Source organism: Ictalurus punctatus, chromosome 12, assembly GCF_001660625.3.
Source record: "Ictalurus punctatus breed USDA103 chromosome 12, Coco_2.0, whole genome shotgun sequence".
Lineage (NCBI taxonomy): Eukaryota > Metazoa > Chordata > Actinopteri > Siluriformes > Ictaluridae > Ictalurus > Ictalurus punctatus.
Window position 1 is genome coordinate 30,605,164 of NC_030427.2, and position 19,517 is coordinate 30,624,680.

A 19,517-nucleotide genomic window follows, 5' to 3' on the forward strand; every position below is an offset into this window, starting at 1 on the left:
AGATAAGTATGCGATTTGGGACGCAGCCCATGGCTTCAAGCAGTCGTCTGTTTGCACGTACAGCATGACTAATAATTAACCGCACTTGAAAAAAAATTAAATAAATAAAAACACCCAAAACTGTATACGGTACCATAACGAAGACCAACTGTATGTTGATACGTGAAATTCTGGAGGGACGTCGGACGGCGACATAATGACGCGGGCTGTTAATCTAATTATGATCAATAACATGTAAAACGGGAACATGACAGGAGTATTCTAAAAGCAACTCGTGAACACCTTAATCACAGTATTACCTTACTTCGATTAAGGTCAATAATTAGATTATTGCTGTCCATGTAAACGTAGTCACTGAGACTATGTCTGAGTCCCGAACACTAATTGGAAGACTGTTCCATAACTGTGGGGCTCTATAGGAGAAAGCTCTTCCCCCTGCTGTAGCCTCCGCTATTCGAGGTACCGTCAGATAGCCTGCATTTTTTGATCTAAGTAGGCGTGGCAGATCATAGAAAACCAAAAGGTCGCTTAGATACTGTGGTGCGAGACCGTTTAGTGCTTTTATATTTTAATTTATTTATTCATTTTCATGTGATTCATTTACCTTTTTTCTTCTCTCCTCCCTTCCCTTTCCCCAAATATTTCATTGAGAAGAAGAAAAACAAACAAAAAAACAACCCCCTGCCCCCCGGCTTATCATGGTTACTCAATAACTGCCGCTGGTTATATAAATATTATAAAACCCAATAACAGGCACAAAAATTTAAGTGGAAAGTGTCTGTAACGCCATAAAGTGTACAATAAAGGGATGCCATTTATAAAATAAATTAATTAAATAAACAAACAAATAAATAAGTAATCTAAGTTAGGAGCGTGTACACCTGTCTTTGCATCAGAGTACCAGCAACTATAATATATCTACCGTTCGCATCAGCGATAACGTTAGTGGACGAAAACTAACCTTTTGTCAATTAAAATAGCGACCCCTCCTACTTTCTAATTAAAGTTCGACTGGAAGACGTTTCAAATATGTAAAAACCTTAGATGTCTTTACAGGATTACCTCTGACGTTCCAACAAATAAACCTTAAAGGTGTGCCTGTCCCAGCCGGAGTGGGACCCCCCCCGCCCCCAACACACCCAAAGTCTCCATAAAACAAAGGGAGGCAGCAGTGTTTCCCACCAAGAGTTGTCCACAATGTGAAAACAACTCAGAGTAAGCCGAACTAACCAACTAAATTACCTAAACAAAAAAAAATTCCAGTAAGAGAGAAGTCCCCTACTGACTTCAAATCTGATAAATAGTCTGCGCACTTTAACAAATATAATGTCCTGACCTTTTAAAGACTTGTAACTAATAATATAACAGTGTAGCACGTAAAGATGAGGAAACAACACTAATAAAATGAAATAAACTCTGACCCAGTCAGAGCCTCAAAACAGGGAAGCACATTAACAGAGAGTCCACAAAATCTAGACGACAATATCTTCTATAAGAATCTGAATTCTGTAGAGCTGGAAGGCCGTGTGCAAAAAAAGAATAAAAGAAAATTAAAGAAATCCTCCACAATATAGGTGATGCAGTTCACCCCGATATCAAGAGTTTAACACAGTCTCCTGCTTCCTCCGCTGAAATAAAGTCCTTCTGGACACCGTTATATGTAATGCGAAGCCGGGCTGGGTGAAGTATTCCATAGCGAGCGCCCTCAATACCACGAAGTTGACGCCGAACCTCGTTAAACGCAGCAAGGGCCTGGGCGGTCTTGGCTGTGTAGACAGGGGAAACGGAGATGGTCAAATCCCTCACTTTAATCCGCTGGAGCTCTCTCGCACGGCGTAAAATGTCAACACAGTCAGTGTGATAGTGGAATCTGCACACAATAGCTCGTGGTCGTTCACCAGGCTTGGGCTTCGGCTGAAGGGTCCGGTGGGACCGGTCCAGAACCGGCAGGGTGCTAGTTTTTTCTCTAATTTTCTTTTGAGTGGAGACACTCTATCCAGCGTGTAGCGGAGTGTTGACTCTAAGCATTCAGTCGCTTGATCGAGTTCCCTGGGATCAGACGGTGATCCAAATCTAATTGATGTCTCTGGGAGGTTATTGATGAAGTTCGGTGCAGTAGCTGATGTGAAAGTAGGTTTTACGCGGTAGTGAGGCGAGGTGGAAATATTATGATCAATACGTATTATGAACGAGATAAGATAATGGTCTGAGACAACTTCAGACTGCGGAAAAATTACAATATTTTCTCTATTTAATCCGTCTGTTAGTATGAGGTCAAGAGTGTGACCACCATTATGAGTAGGTCCGATTACGTTCTGATTATCCCCTACTGAATCTAAGATGGACACAACCGCTGTTCTCAGAGGGTCTTCTGGGTTATCAAAATGAATATTAAAATCACAGACGATTAATGCTTTATCTACAGACACGACCAGGTCTGAGAGAAAGTCTGCAAATTCACTAAGAAATTCAGTATATGGCCCTGGGGGTCTGTAAATAATAATTAGAGGAATTGACTTATTTTTTGTGGCTACATAAGTTATACCGGTATAAAGAATTTTAAAATAATTAAATTTATGACTAGGTATGTGTGCGACGCCTGGATTTTGACTATGGATGAGACCAACACCTCCTCCTCTACCAGCTGAACGAGGCTGATGTACATAACTGTATCCAGGATTTATCATTATAATGGTTAAGGCTATGGGTTACTGATCAGAAGGTTGGGCCCTTGAGGAAGGCCCTTAACCCTATCTGCTCCAGGGGGCGCTGTATCATGTCTGACCCTGCGCTCTGACTCCAACTTCCTAACAAGCTGTGAAATGTGAAGAAAAGAATTTGACTGTGCTGTAATGTATATGTGATAAATAAAGACTTCTTCTTATGTATAAATGTACACACACTCAGGAGCACGAGTAGAATACGAATGAACAGGATTTTCATGAACACCAAATTTCTTGTGTAAACGCTCGTACAAACGATTTACACACAAACCCGTTCATATCCAGTTTTATAAATGAGGCACATTGTTAATTAGAATAAACAGATGATATTAAATCCTCATGTCATTCTGAATAATAAAATCCCACACACCATCTTTAAAGTAATGAAAATGTGTTGATGAAGAGTGTGTCATTGTGTCTCTGCAGGTTGTGGAGGTGTGATATCTCAGATGAAGGGTGTGCTGCTCTGACTTCAGCTCTGAGATCAAACCCCTCACACCTGAGAGAACTGACTCTGTCTATAAATAAACTAGGAGACTCAGGAGTGAAGAGTCTCTCTGCTGTACTGGAGAATCCTCTCTGTAAACTGGAGATACTGGGGTAAGATCATCTCTCTGAGAGTCACATGACCTGCTCCTCAGTAAGACACGTTCTCTAATAGTGAGACTGAAGCAGAGGTTTTAGGTTCATCATCAATGTCCTGAGGAGGAAGATTGTTTCTTTTCACTGCACACTGATGATCTGTCACAGAGTCTTTGGGTCAGATGTACGTATGTGAGAAGCTGCAGCACAAAACGTGACTTGATGCGACTGCAATGTGTCTAAAATTACTGTGAAATTTGCTACAACACTGTAACTAATCACACAAACTGCAGCTCCGACACAAACTAAATACACTGTGTGTGCTGCAGGGTTTAAATGCAGCAGGGAAACGGTGCAAATGATCTCAAAATATAGAATTTATCAATTAAAATGAGAAGTTAATGTCATAGAACTTAACACGTCAATACATTTTATGTGTAAAACTTTCAATAAATAATTTTTAAATAAAAATGGAGTCACTATGAAGAGGGTTGCCAGATGTGTTTTACAGAAGCAGTCCAATGGACTTCACTGTAAATTTATCAGTCTCATACTTACTTACTTTTTTCCCTCTGGGGAACACAGACCACTGACGACCTTCCACCATCTTTCACAGTTGTTCTCTAACTTCTCCAGTTGTTTTCACTCCTTTAGACCCATCAACACCCAAAGTATTATTTTAATGACTTTGGGGTCATTTATCGATCTTTTAGTAAAGTTGTGTGTAAATGTTTGCGTGAGTCAAACCCAGCTCGAATTTTCCACCGGATTTACAAAAGTCTCTGAAAGTCTGATTTTCTTCGTACTCGCTTTAATGATTAGTTTTATTTGTCTTCATTTATGGGTTTGTATTGGCTCACTTTTTATATTCTTTAATAAACTCCAATAATATAAAACATCTGATTTTCACAAATGTTGTCAGTGGTGCTCTTAGTCCCTGATCTAGTGAACTAGCATGAGGATGTGTTTTTGATAGAAACTCCAAAGAACTTCTGTAAGTCTCTCTGGATAAAGGAGTCTGATAAACGCTGTAAACATGTGTGAGGAATTAGCCCGGGGAAGGGCGGCGTACAGACCCACAGGAGGCAGAAGAAAGTTCACAAACGGTGGTTTATTGGTGCAAGGGTGAAGTGAGTGGGTTGTGAGGGGATGAGTGCGGGGCTTGTGGAGGCGTGACTGCCGGTGTAGCCTACTCGTGGCGGAGGCGGGATTCCCGAGACAGGGGTGAGGGTTTTCCCCAGGCCGGCGTCCTCCGTAGGTGGGACTCTCACCACCCGCCAATCTCGTCCGCGCTTGCACCTTTTGTGGAGAGAGAGAGAGAGATTAGCGTGGGGCGTGAGGTTACCGTCGTGCTCGGTGATTGCGAGTTGCTATGTCGCTGGAAAACACACACGGAGTCCGTCTTGTCGCTACGGTATTCTCTCCTCTCGTACGGCCGGAAGCGCGCCCTTTAATCCTCCTCCGCCATCGCCTGAGTGGTGGAATTTCTCCGTTGGGTCCGCCAATCGCTGGCTGGTGTTGCGTCAGTCCCGCCCCGCCGCGGCGGTCCTTCCGGCTGGCGGAATGTTCGTCACGAAGCTGCCCACGTCGTGCCGGTGCGGCAGTTGGAGGAGGAGCGATTTCCTTCTTGTGTGCGCCGACTCTCTGCCCGTCGCAACACGTTAAAAATAAACAGTTTAAACTCAACTGGATATTATATAAAATTACAATATATAGTTTATATATTTTCATTAATCCATGCAAATGATATAATTTGAAGTTGATCAAGTCAAGGTTTACATTCGTTAGTCTGGGGCTCAAGCTGGGAAATGTGAAGAAAAGAATTTGACTGTGCTGTAATGTATATGTGATAAATAAAGACTTCTTCTTATGTATAAATGTACACACACTCAGGAGCACGAGTAGAATACGAATGAACAGGATTTTCATGAACACCAAATTTCTTGTGTAAACGCTCGTACAAACGATTTACACACAAACCCGTTCATATCCAGTTTTATAAATGAGGCACATTGTTAATTAGAATAAACATGATATTAAATCCTCATGTCATTCTGAATAATAAAATCCCACACATCATCTTTAAAGTAATGAAAATGTGTTGATGAAGAGTGTGTCATTGTGTCTCTGCAGGTTGCGGAGGTGTGATATCTCAGATGAAGGCTGTGCTGCTCTGACTTCAGCTCTGAGATCAAACCCCTCACACCTGAGAGAACTGTATCTGTCTGATAATAAACTAGGAGACTCAGGAGTGAAGAGTGTCTCTGCTGTACTGGAGAATCCTCTCTGTAAACTGGAGATACTGGAGTAAGTTCATCTCTCTGAGAGTCACATGACCTGCTCCTCAGTAAGACACATTCTCTAATAGTGAGACTGAAGCAGAGGTTTTAGGTTCATCATCAATGTCCTGAGGAGGAAGATTGTTTCTTTTCACTGCACACTGATGATCTGTCACAGAGTCTTTGGGTCAGATGTACGTATGTGAGAAGCTGCAGCACAAAACGTGACTTGATGCGACTGCAATGTGTCTAAAATTACTGTGAAATTTACTACAACACTGTAACTAATCACACAAACTGCAGCTCCGACACAAACTAAATACACTGTGTGTGATGCAGGGTGAAATTCTTAAAGAGGAAATTTTGTTCTGTTAGTGAGGATTCTTTCAGTGCGCCTGTGTCTAGCTGCTATGAACCGGGTTGCCAGATATGTGAAACAGAAGCAGCCGAATAGACAAGCCGTATTAAACTTATGCAGTTTTCCTCAGTAGTGATAATAAAACAGGGTCTAATGTTCTTCCAAGTCACTGGAATGTGTGTAAAATAACAAACAAACACATTCTGCATAAATAAAACAGTCAGACTTGTTCTTCTCAGTACTGAATAATCCATTTAAACATTCACAGTATCTCACGCTCTCTCTCTCTCACACACACACACACACACACACACACACACACACTCATTTCAAGATACACAATGTCTTGATATTCATAAACTGATAGAGTGAAGAGTGTGTCATTGTGTCTCTGCAGGTTGGAGTGTTGTGATATCTCAGGTGAAGGCTGTGCTGCTCTGGCTTCAGCTCTGAGATCAAACCCCTCACACCTGAGAGACCTGGATCTGACTAAGAATAATCTACGAGACTCAGGAGTGAAGTGTCTCTCTGCTCTGAAGAATGATGAACATTACAAACTACACACACTGAGGTGAATAATTATATTTTTTTAGATTAAAAGACTGACAGCATTATTTAGTACATTATTTTGTACATTTAATTTGAGTTGCAGTAAATATCAGATTATCAGATACTGGGTTAAAATTGTACTATATTCTATTTAATCAGACTTTTTCTAACAATGAGCTTTAATGCTGTTTGGTGTTGATTTAAATTGATGTGAAAGCAGAAGACAGGGAGTCAGACAGTCTACAAAATGTCAGCACTGAGTGCATGAGAGTGATTGTAGATGAACACCTCGTCTCCTTGTGACACCCTGCTACCTCTGACTTCATACTGCTGCTTTTGTCTGAATAAGATGATCTCGGCTTTTCCCCGTTTCTGATCGGCAGCAGATTTTCTTCTCCACTCTCATAAAAGCGAATTAAAATCATCATCTTTGATGCCACACTGCTACAAATATTTTATTTAAGGAGTCCCTTTACTCTGACCCTCCTTCCAGCACTCCACCTCCACACCGTGTCTTCTGTCATTCCTGTAAAGTTTCCCTCCGCTTGTTCTTAACGTCTGCACTTAAATACACGTGTAGAACAAGAGATAAAACACACAGCAGTGATCACTGTTTTCAGAATAAAGCTCCACAGCCTGTGATTGTATAAGAGCAGTGATGTGATGGTAAATATCTGCTCATGTTCCTGTTAGATCTTGTGGAAGTTCTCATCTGTTCTAGCTAAATGTTCTAACAAATGTATTCTATAAGAATGAAGGAATGTTGAATGATTATGAACAGGAGATGATAATGTTTTCCTGCAGCAGAGATGATTACATGCTGTTGATCATGAAGTACCACAGTCTAGTTTTTGGTTATTAATTCAGATATCTGTCTTTTACATTTTAATAGACTACACAAAACTCAGTACTGAGTAGAACGACCTGTGACCCCTGGACAACATTTCCTCAATCCCAATGAAAACCTGAGGGATTATTTGTAACAGCAGGTGAAGAACCACACGAACTCCAGCTGAAGCCAGTCAGAGAAAGACGGAGCTGAAATGGACAGGAACAGTTTCATGACATTGGTGGGATTCTCACCTGACAGGATCAGCATCTGAGGAGTTTATGTGAAGAAGCCATTAGGAGACTCACCACAAGTCACATTTCTCACTCTGTCCTTTAGTTGGTGTTTAATATAGTGTAGATCTTTTGGTTCCAGGATCAGACCTAATCTGTTCTGATGATTATCAGAATCTGATGGCCATCGCCAGGTTAAGTGCCAGGGCCAATCGCAGCAGCTCCAGCTTTGTGGACTCGACATCATCCTGAAACACACACACACACACACACACACACACACACACACACACACACACACACACACACACTCCATTTAATAATGTAGGGGAACCTACAAAGTCTATTTAGTAAAGCCTTTTATTTTGATATTGCGTTGACGTGAACACCCCCATTTTGTACAAGGAGTTGCAGCGGCGAGAGTTGAGTTATGCATGGTCGAAGAGGAATCCTGACCAATCGTTGTTTTGTTTTTTTATAGTTACATTTATATATCCAATGCTTATTTTAATTATTTTTGTTCCTTCAATTTCACTTTGTTTCAGATTCACCCATAGTGAATAAACACATTTGTTCGTTAAACTGAAAACTGTCAATGTTAATTCTCTCTATCGTTAATTCTCTCTATCTCTAGCGTCTCTCCATCCTGTTAGATCCGGGGAGGGGGGGTGCTTGTAGTTAACTATACTTACATTGTTATCTATACACACACTTCAGGTGGCTCCCGTGTTACAGAACAAATCCTGAAGCCCACCTCACGTCATCTTGAGCATCGTGTTGCAACGTAGTGATGGGTACCAACATACAACCACACGTTGTACAGAGACTAAAGGCATTGGGTGGGGGGGACTAGGATCCTGTTGCTGACTCAGTCTTCCTTAGTTAAGTGTTGAATAATTCCCCCACAAGGCGGTTGTACATTCCTTCCACCACAATATCCTGTATACCACAGAGATTATTCAGATCTGGATTCTGATTGGTCAGAAGGTGTTGATTAGTGTTCTGTAACAGCAGCTCTGACAGTAGTGCAGCTGTGAGTCCCAGGTTTATATTAATGCTCTGGTTCTGATACGTTATCGTTTCTATAGTAATATGGAAGTAGATTTGTGCCAGATGTCCCGGACATAACTTTTTAAGAAACGAACAAAAATATACAATGATGAAGAAAAAAACTCAAACTGAAAACAGTGAACTCTGTCAGAGATTTAACATGTTCTTCAAATAAACAGCGTTCTTTGTGAACCGCTTTCTCAGCTTCCTTTTCACTAATCACGGTTCATGAACACATCATCCACTGTGAAAATGACTTCAAGTGTCGGAAAAGTATATTTTCATCTCACTGCCCCATCATTTACAATTCAGTTTGTGCTGAACATTACATTAAGAGTGAAATAAACGATTTATCACACAATCACAACTGAAAAACCTGATAAAAAAAAAAAAGCAAATGGTTTGGTGTGTGTGTGTGTGTGTGTGTGTGTGTGTGTGTGTGTGTGTGTGTGGTACCTGTGTGAGATGCTCGTGTTTGAGCTTGCCGTTGTCAGAGGTCAGCTCTTCCAGACAGAACATGAGTTCATAGGTCTGATCCACTGAAAAGATCACCTACACACACACACACACACACACACACACACACACACACACGGGATTATAATTCCATATACATGTCAACATCACCCTGGAAATACAGTGGGAAGACAGGAGAGACTCCATTGTCCAGTGTTTCACGCAGTTACACTGCACCAGAGATCAACTGAGACAGATTAGCGTTAGAATCTGCAGTGTGTACAGTTATTTTCATCAGGAAGAATAAATCCTCAGACATGGTGTTCCTGAGCTGTTAGGAGTCATCATCATAATTAGAGCTGCTCGAGTCTGATTCCCGTCACACGCAGTCATGGATACATGACACACAATGTGCTTCTTCCCCAAAGTGTTCACACAAAGTCTGAAGCACACAATTGTACAGAAAGTCTCTGAATGTTCTTCTGTGGAACACTTACAACAGCAATAACTGTTTACCAGAAGGTGTTAATCCTACAAATCCGGCATCTAATCACCAGCAGTTTTTAATAAACTTAATGTATTTATTTATTTCAAACATATACATCAAACATGTTTGAGCGTCTGCAAAAGTTTGAATAAGACCCTCATAGACATAAAAAAATAATCTGATCCAGTTTTCTGTTCACACTTTAAACCCAGGATCGACTTTCCCAGTATTTTCCCAGCACACGTGCACAACCCCATCATCATCAACTGCAGGGAAAACAAGTGGATAAAGCTGAGTGCTGTGTGTGTGTGTGTGTGAGTGCAGTGTGTGTGTGTGTGTGTGTGTGTGTGTGTGTGTGTGTGTGTGTGTGTGTGTGTGAGTGAGAGAGAGATCTTTGCTGTCATGAGGGAGAGCAGGAGCTTTGCTGCCTCGGTGAACTTCTTTTCTCCGTACAGCCGGTGGAACTCGCGGTACTTCCCTACACACACATACACGCATCTGTGCTACAATGTTTCTGAGGAGCTTCTATTGACTTGTGGACTAATGTATCTAAATAAATCCATACTGGTGCACAAACACAGCTGTCCCCTTAGCTTCAGTAACTAAAACGTCATCTGGCTCTTTTAATTTGTCCAATAGAAGTCTTTTTTTTTTTGTGCAAGCTCCAATATAATACCCGTTAGACCACACAGACTTTGGTATGGCTCGTGTCCACTCGCTAGTTCGCAGTGAAACCTGGCACATCCATGCTGTGTAGATGTCCATCGATTAATCACCACTGAAAACCAGCCGCTTTTTCTATCCACATCAAAAAGAACAAATCCACACCAGTAGTTTTCCGGTTGCGTCCCCCTATGGGAGCCGCTGAGAAAGGTCCACTGTCATTACAAGAGTGCCCTCTAGAGGAGAAATAAAACCCATCACTGACTTTCTTTGTGTCATTTGAAGTGTTTTTTATTCATTTTGGACGTCTCTATTGTTATTTTTATTTGGAGTGTTACTCTTTGGTTCAGTTTGATGTACATCTTATATAATTTTATATTTTTAATAGTTAATATATTAATATGTATATATTATTTCATTTAAAAACAGGACAGTACATTTTCCTGGTACTGTTTATTATTGTAATAAAGTTCAGCAATATTTAACTTTCACTTTTATGTCTTCATTCAGTATCAGTTTAAAAACTATCGGTCGATTCATCGGTTATCGGCAGGTACGGCTGATCTTAGTTATTGGTATCGGTAGCATCCATTATCGGTCGTCCTCTAACATTCTGTTTAGCCAATCAGGAGATTGATTCTCCTTTAAATATAATACAGGGGTCCTTATTGTTTTGTTATTTCAGGTAATGATGAAACAACTAAACCATTTAAACCATAAATATAAATAAAAATAGCAGTGTCATATCAAATTAAAACACTGATTTAATTATCTGTCATTTCTGAGATGTGTTGATGTATCTTGAAGAGAAGCTCTGTAATGGCTACATCATTAATTATGTACCCTTTTATTAGATTTATATAAATAATGAGACCAAAAAGAGAGGAAGCCGCAGGAAGAGAGGGAATCGTGCTGGTGTTCGGGTGAGAATCAGACAGACAATCTATTGAGTTTCCCTTAAGCTTGGAAGGGCTCCACTTGACACGACGGTCATGGGATTACAGATATGTTTTTCATCTGCCTCTTTTCCCGGACTTCCTACACTCGTCAAATTGTTCTGCTCCTTCACGATTACGGATTCGTCAGAGAAGAGTGAACTGTTTAAATCTCCGACAACTGGAATTGGTTTCACCGGATCGGATCTCGCTACCTCAGTCTCCTCTGGAGATGGCCCTGGTTAATGCTCGGTCCGTGTGCAACAAAACTTTCATTTTAAATGACTTTTCTGCCAGACATGACCTGGATATTTTATTCCTGACGGAGACCTGGGTCAGTCCTGGTGAGTCAGCAGTCTTTGAGGAGCTCTGTCCACCGAACTGATGTTTTATTAGTACTCCAAGGCCTTCTGGCAAGGGCGGTGGGTTGCTATGGTTTTAAAACAGTCACTGAACATTGGGGGAGTGTCTGTTGGGATTTACTCGTCGTTTGAGGTGCAGTGTGTTGTGTTAGAGTCGACCTCGTCCACGCTGTTCTGTACTTTGATCTATAGGCCACCTAACCCGGACAATGCCTTCTTAAGTGATTTTTGTGATTTTTAACTTCTATTGTTCCATTGTATGATCGTTTGTTATTATCGGGTGATTTTAATGTGCATGTCTGCTGCCCTGGTCGACCCTTGGTTACTGAATTCTGTAATATCTTGGATTCCTTTGGTTTTATTCAACACATAAATCAGGCAACTCATACACTAGACCTCATATTGTCATATGGAGCCGCTGTTGATGATGTTAATATTGAAGACGCTTCCTTCTCTGATCACAAGCCCATTGTTTTTAAGGTCCCTGCTGCCAGCTCTGTCGTTGTGACGAGGCCTTCAGGATATTCTTCTCGTTGTATTAATTCACTCACTGCCTCTCAGTTTAGTGAAAGTTTTCTAGCTAATGCTGTTGAAACATCTGTCTTGAGTGCTGCAGCGTCTTCTTCTGGCCCTGATGATTCGATTGCCTTATTATACTCATTTTGCTCCAATATTTTAGAATCCATTGCCCTTTTAAAACTGAAACAACCAAATCGTAAATCTTATTACTGGCTGGACGATAATACTCGTTCTCTCAGACAGGCTTGTCGTAGAGCTGAGCGGAGATGAAGCATGATCAGTTAACGGTGTCCTTCCAGATCTTTAAAGATTGTTTCTTTAAGTTTCAGAGTGCAGCAAAGTCAGCTAGGTCTAGGTATTTCTCTGACTTAATTGCTACACACTGCCATAGACCAAAGATCTTATTCACCACGATAAATTCAATTATTAATCCGAGTTGCCAATTCCATGGGGAACCCTCGGCTGAGCTTTGTGAGAAGTTTTTAAAGTTTTTTTGCTGATAAAGTAATTACCATTCGTTCTTCCTTCACTTTGCATTTATCAGACCTGACCCTGAATTCACTGGCTTTACCGGGTTCATTTGATCAATTTGAACACGTTTCTCTAAAGGAACGGTGTGATCTGGTTAACCAGATGAAAATATCATCCACGCCACTTGATGCTGTTCCCGCTGTGCTTATGAAAGCAACCTTTTCTGAAATTGGCCTAAGTATACAAGTGTTGATAAATTCTTCTTTGGATGCAGGGGTGGTCCCAAATTGTTTTAAGCATGCTATTGTTCAACCGTTGCTTAAGAAACAGGGTTTGGATGAAGGTTGCCTTAATAATTATCGGCCTGTCTCTAAGCTACCGTTTCTGTCAAAGCTGCTAGAGAAAGTGGTACAATCTCAATTGCTCCTGTTTTTAAACTCAGCTATGTTATTTGAACCTTTACAATCTGGTTTCACTGCTTGCTTTTCATAGCACGGAGTCTGCTTTGTTAAAAGTGTCCAATAACATTTTACTCACAGTGGATGCTGGAAAAAATACTGTGTTGATGCTACTAGATCTTACAGCTGCCTTTGATACTGTAGACCATAACATACTTCTCTGGCGCTTAGAGCATCTGTTTGGTATCAAGGGCACTGCCCTACAATGCCTCAGCTCATATCTTGAGGACAGGTCTTTCTCGGTAACGTTGGGTAATTTCTGCTCTTCTTCTAGTCCTATTATTAGTGGTGTTCCTCAAGGCTCCATTCTGGGCCCACTTCTTTTTAATTTATATATGCGGCCGTTGGGGAATATAATTAGGGCTCACAATGTCTCTTTTCAGTAATATGCTGATGATACCCAGTTGTACATTCCTTTGAAAGCTGGTGACTCCGTTCAGCCATTGCTGGACTGTCTGGATGACATTAAAAAATGGTTGACAAATAATTTCCTCCAACTTAAGTAGTTTGTTATCAGATTGTCTAGACGTACATCGCACATCTGATAAACGAGATTTCCTCTCCCGTGCTGTAATGATGGCTGGAAACTAGGAATTAATGGCATACACTGTAGAAAGGTCATAGAGAACACAGAGAAATCTAATTGGGAATTAAGTCACCTTTCACGTTGCCTTTTATTATGATCACAACCAGACAGTTATATTGTTTCTGAGTTTAATAATAAGATTAAGGTTTAGACTTTTTTTTTTTATGCTGAAGAAGCAAAAAGCTAAGTAACCCTTAACCTTCAGACTGATGATTTGCAATGTCTGAACACGATGCTTGAAAAGAAAAATGTATAACGAACTTGAAAAGGTGGAAAGGGGTTCTATGAATTAGTAAATGGGTATCTCTCTCTCTTTATATCGCCATTACAGCAGTGTTTAAACAGATACATAGCAGACAAATATACATATAGACAGTTTTATTTTGTACACGCATACCAACTTAATCTTCACCTATCATCGTTCCCTGTTAATGAAATCTGTCAGTACCTAATAAAACAGTTTAAGTCACTAACCAAAGTAAGTATACAAACTGAAGCCATGATAAAAGAACAAAAACAATGAACCTTTCTCAAAGAAATTCCTAAATCCTCTGACCAAGTATATGGCTGTACCATCTGTCTATTAAATAAATGCCGGTCCTTCATGCTGAAAAAGAAGGATCTGAATATAATACCGGTAGTTTGGCACTGTGACTCAAAAAGTTGTTTTATATCTGACATCTGAAAGCTAACTACTGTTCCCCAACTGCCGTACAATACTGATGATGCTCTTACAGTTAAGAGGGCTGAACGGCAGACCTTGTTAAATAATAATTTATGTTTCTTCCTCATAATGTGTTATATTTTATAAATATATTCTTATACATCTTATATTACATTTTGCCTTTTCTTATACGTTGAAATGGGAGAAGAGGGGATCGATGCTGGTGTGAAGGTGATCCTGCACAAGGACATGTCTTTGTAACTGTAAGGGACGAGTCAACGTAATCCTTCACATGGTATTCATAAGGTGCCATAAGTTTCTGCTTCTCTATGGGTCATGCTGAAGTTTGAACAAAATGGTTTGACTTAATATCCACAGCAGTAGTGCACAAGTCATTTCTTCCTAATTTTTTATTAACTTTTATTGTATGCCTAAATGCAATAAAAGTTATTTGCCAGATTCAGATGCTCCTAAACAAATTATTATAAAGTATGAGTTGGTAAGTGATCAACAAAGACTGTACTATCATTTCTAATATAATGCATTAAATATGGACCACTATTTTCACTGAAATGTTTCAGAGATTGGAAATATGCCTGAACTGTAACCCCCCCCCCCCCCCCATCCCCCGAACCCCCAGCTCAGGACTGGGTAAAGACAGACTGGTGATCTGATCTATATTATATATACGTGTACCATAGATAACGCCTCTCTGAACGCCATGGTGGGACGTTCCCGAGCTGAAGTACTGTACAAGTCCTAAGCATTAGATCACCCCAATTACTCTTGTATACTCTTTCCATACCATCATGATCTTTGCCTGACGAAGCCATACACAAAACATATTTGACATTTGGGGCCTAATTCTAAAATCACCAGATACCAAATGCACAACCGTGTTGTCTTGCTGCCATCACAAAATAAAAATGTTTAAATCTTAAGTAACGTAGTCACGGAGGGTGTATATATTTTTCCACACTACATGAAGTTTGGGGATCCTTATAGACTGTGGAACAGAAATGTACTCAGTGTGTCTCCACCGTTTTATTTCATATTGGAGTACAACCATTTTTCTTTTTTACCATTAAGGATGAAACACTTGTTTCTTTTAAAACATCATCTTTAAATGTTTTTTCTACCTCCTAACTAAACCCTCGGACTTAAGACACGATCTTTGGAGCTGTTGGCGCCCTGCTCAGGGTTAAACAACGTCTTTACATTACCTTCATTAATAAATTGTCAAACTAACCTCTTGGTTTTTAAAAAAAAAAATTGGAGCAAAAGTCAGGTCCTCTCTCATTTCAACAGGTCCTCTTGTTATTGAATACACAGCAATCTTCTAAGGGTATTAGGATTTCTCGGAGCAGACATAGTAACAGATAGTTGCAGAATTTCTTCTGCGTTTTAACTACGACGTCTTAACCATTATTTTAACACTGAGACACACGACTCCCTTTAATTCGTTAATAAACACATTTGTAAGAATTCTGGTCAGCAAAACCCCCGAAAGAACACCTGTGTCTCTCTCACACCCACCCTCGCACACCCACATGGTCACCAGAGGTCATAAATGTACTGCTGCGACATGGGATGTCAAAGCATAGACAAAAGCTTATGTAATTAGCGATAGTTCTGTGTAAGTATCCTCGTTGGCGTACCATTTTCTGAAATCTCGTTTATAATTTAAACAAAATGCACGACTCTTTTAAAACACCGTCTTTATATGTTTTTCTACCTCCTAACTAAACCCTCGGACTTAAGACAGGATCTTTGGAGCTGTTGACGCCCTGCTCAGGGTTAAACAACAACGTCTTTACATTACCTTCATTAATAAATTGTCAAACTAATCTCTTGGTTTTTAAAAAAAAAATTTTGGAGCAAAAGTCAGGTCCTCTCTCATTTCAACAGGTCCTCTTGTTGGTGAATACACAGCAATCTTCTAAGGGTATTAGGATTTCTCGGAGCAGACATAGTAACAGATAGTTGCAGAGTTTCTTCTGTGTTTTAACTACGATGTTTTAACCATTATTTTAACACTTTGACACACGACTCCCTTTAATTCGTTAACAAACACATTTGTAAGAATTCTGGTCAGCAAAACCCCCCAAAAGAACACCTGTGTCTCTCTCTCTCTCTCACACCCACCCCCGCACACCCACATGGTCACCAGAGGTCATAAATGTACTGCTGGGACACGGTATGTCAAAGCATAGACAAAAGCTTATGTATTTAGCGATAGTTCTGTGTAAGTATCCTCGTTGGCGTACCATTTTCTGAAATCTCGTTTATAGTTTAAACAAAATGCACGACTCTTTTAAAACACCGTCTTTAAAAAAAGGTTTTTTCACCCTTAAAATAACCTGGTTAGCAGGTAGGATATGTAATACATATTTTCATTTTCTTCAGACATATTGTCACTTCACTCTCCACAACGAAAAACACCGATGGTTTTGACTTTTCTTTCAGTAAAAGAGAACAACGACATCATACAGCCTTGAAGGACTGTAGAAATATTTTACACATCACAGTGTTTTTCTCAACAATGTAGCCAATAAACAGTTCAATTATTTCACAAACCTCAGTCTGTTCATTTCTTGACAGAAGGATTACACATAGATCATACACATAGGGAGCTACACATGCATAACATGTCCAAAATTCTAATACATCTACCACATTCAGTCACCGGGTCTAGTATTTTCTGATAGATTAGTTACACAAACTGATATTTACCACAGAAGTAATTTCAGAAACAAAGATTCACTTAAACCACAAATGTACACATTGGTAGGGATCGTTAAACCCTGAAACACACGACTCGTCCCTTAATTCATTAACATAAACACACTGTAAGCAGTCTGGTCAGCAAACTCCCAGGAAACACTCGACTCTCTCTCTCTCTCTCTCTCTCTCTAACACACCCACACACACGCACACACACCCCCACACCCACATACACACACACTTCAGATGTGTAGGACACTGTGTATAGGCCTACAAGACATTCCCCGGAAAATGTGTCTTCTAGTTTAAACAAAACTCTCGATTCTTTTAAGCAGCACTTTAAACATTTTACATCCTAAAGGGTTAGGTTTAGAAGGCATGTAATATGCGCGTTTCTTATAAAACACCGTCTTTAAAACGTTTACCTCCTAAAGGGACCTATTTAGAAGTTATGTAAAAAGTTTTTTTTAATTATTTTTTTCTTTTTTACATTTCTTCGGGTATATCAATGTTTTAGAGTATTTATTTCAGTAAATTTTTATTTAAAGTCATGCCATTTTCTCAAAAAGTGCAATCAATAAAGTTTAATTTATTTCACAAGCTTACATTCTGCTCATTTATGTTCACATTCAACCATCATGTATTTTCTAACAGCGTAGCTATACAAAACAAACCCCCACAATCTAAATTTAATGTGTGGTTCCAAGATAAAAATTCTAATTTATTGAATTAATTAAATATTTAAAGTTGTACACATTATTTTGATGAGTGGTGTTGACATAATAATGTTGATAATTACATCAACTTAATATTGTGTGTAATTTCTGCGTTAATTGATTTAAAACAAAATTTACGTTGTAGTACATTTACATTTATTCATTTAACAGAGTGTTAGAGGACCTGTAGACTGAACAAATACGAAGGACATTACAATGTGATTATCATTTCACTTACCATTAAATTCTACTAAAGCAATGAATTTGGGGCATGTTCTCAGTTGTGATATGACCAGCAGTGGACTCGTGTATAGGCTACACCTGCTAATACATTTGATGGACTATTTTGCACTAGTACACGTAGCTAATGCTAGTCATATTTAGCAGTGTCATTTGAATATCCACTCTTTAGTTTACCGTAGCAGTGGAAAAGAAGGAAAAAGTTTCATTTGACAAATCTGTTCATCTAGAGAGGGCTTTTCAATTGTGCTGTAGGAAAGATAAGCATGATTACATTTCTGCTTATTCATGTAAACCTCAACTACATTGTGTAATCTAATTTCATGTATTGATACATTTTTTATTTTATTTTTTAAAATCTTTTGTCATTCGCACGCGTAGCCTTCTAGCTCCACAGCCTTTGGACTGTGGATAGTTCTATGAGAGATAAAAGTAGTAGACACAGAGTGTTCATTTTTTGTCTATATTGCTCATTGCATTCAGTGCTTTAACGTCTATAAATCCTGCAGAGATGTTACGTATGAGATTTGTAATGTAAATCACGCTGGATTTTACTTACTATTGTTATAAAACTTAAAGGCAGTAATTTTTCCTGGTTTAAAAGACTGCATTCTACTGCAGACAATCTAAATGGAGAAACATAATTTTAAAATGATTGTCAACTTAACAACTTGTGTTCATAATTATGGTAATTTAGTACATAACACTTAAATTCCTTTTAAATAATGTGAAAATAAAGTGCGTTTGTGTGCGTCATATTTTTGTTTGGATGTGTAATACACATGGCCGTACCATGTGTAGTAACATTTGTGTCAAGAATGGATGGGAACCCGATTTAACATAACTAGCAACGTTTCTGTCACGAATGTATGTGAACCAGATTTAACATAACTATATATATTTTTAGGACCTACCACAGAGAGTTTCATATTCTATGTGAAAAGAAAGAACATGTGTGTGCAACTTGTGTGGGGCGGAAAACACATATGGTCGTACCAGGTATGGTCACAATTTGGATGTGAACCAGATTTAACATAACTATATATATTTTTATGACCTACCACAGAGTGTTAGAAGTACCATGTGTGCAACGTGTGTGGGGCGGAAAACACATGGCCGCACCATGTATGGTAACGAATGGATGTGATCCAGATTTAACATAACTATTAATATTTTTATGATCATGACCTTTGATCTAGATATAGAGAGTTAGAATGTGTATCTTTTTGACCTTTGACCTATACCTGTCAAAACTACGGTTACAATATATACCAGCTATTTCTCTCTATCCATCTTATTTTGTTAACAGTATTAAGATTTAGCAGATTCCGCAGGGGGTATGCAAACTTTTGGGCACAACTGTATATATCAATTTAGTGTAAGCATAACGTTTTCAATCAGAATTTTCAAATATTTAAGTGACATACCAATATTTTAAAGTGATCTTGGTCTGTTTCTCCAAATAAAGGGGAACACTTTAGAAGACTCGGATTCACTGGAGTTATTGATTGTGCTGCATTTTAAATTCTGGTCACTTTGGACCTACAGAGCTGAGATACTCTTCTGAAATGATTCGTATTCAGCAGCACAATGCAAGTCAGACCAGTGGGGTAAGGCATGAGGGTGAATGAAG

General features: G+C 39.4%; 1 protein-coding gene across 29 annotated transcripts in view; it reads left to right on the forward strand.

The window, feature by feature from the left end:
• LOC108272815 (uncharacterized) overlaps window positions 1-19,517 on the forward strand; it is a 257,124-nt gene that overhangs the window by 96,138 nt on the left and 141,469 nt on the right. For 28 of the 29 annotated variants that reach the window (XM_053684750.1, XM_053684771.1, XM_053684765.1 and 25 more), the window contains one exon: window positions 3,150-3,323. The exons of the other annotated variant lie outside the window; for it this stretch is intronic. In XM_053684750.1, coding sequence (XP_053540725.1) covers window positions 3,150-3,323 — 174 coding nt within the window. The remainder of the gene's footprint in view (window positions 1-3,149; window positions 3,324-19,517) is intronic. 29 annotated transcript variants of the gene reach the window in all.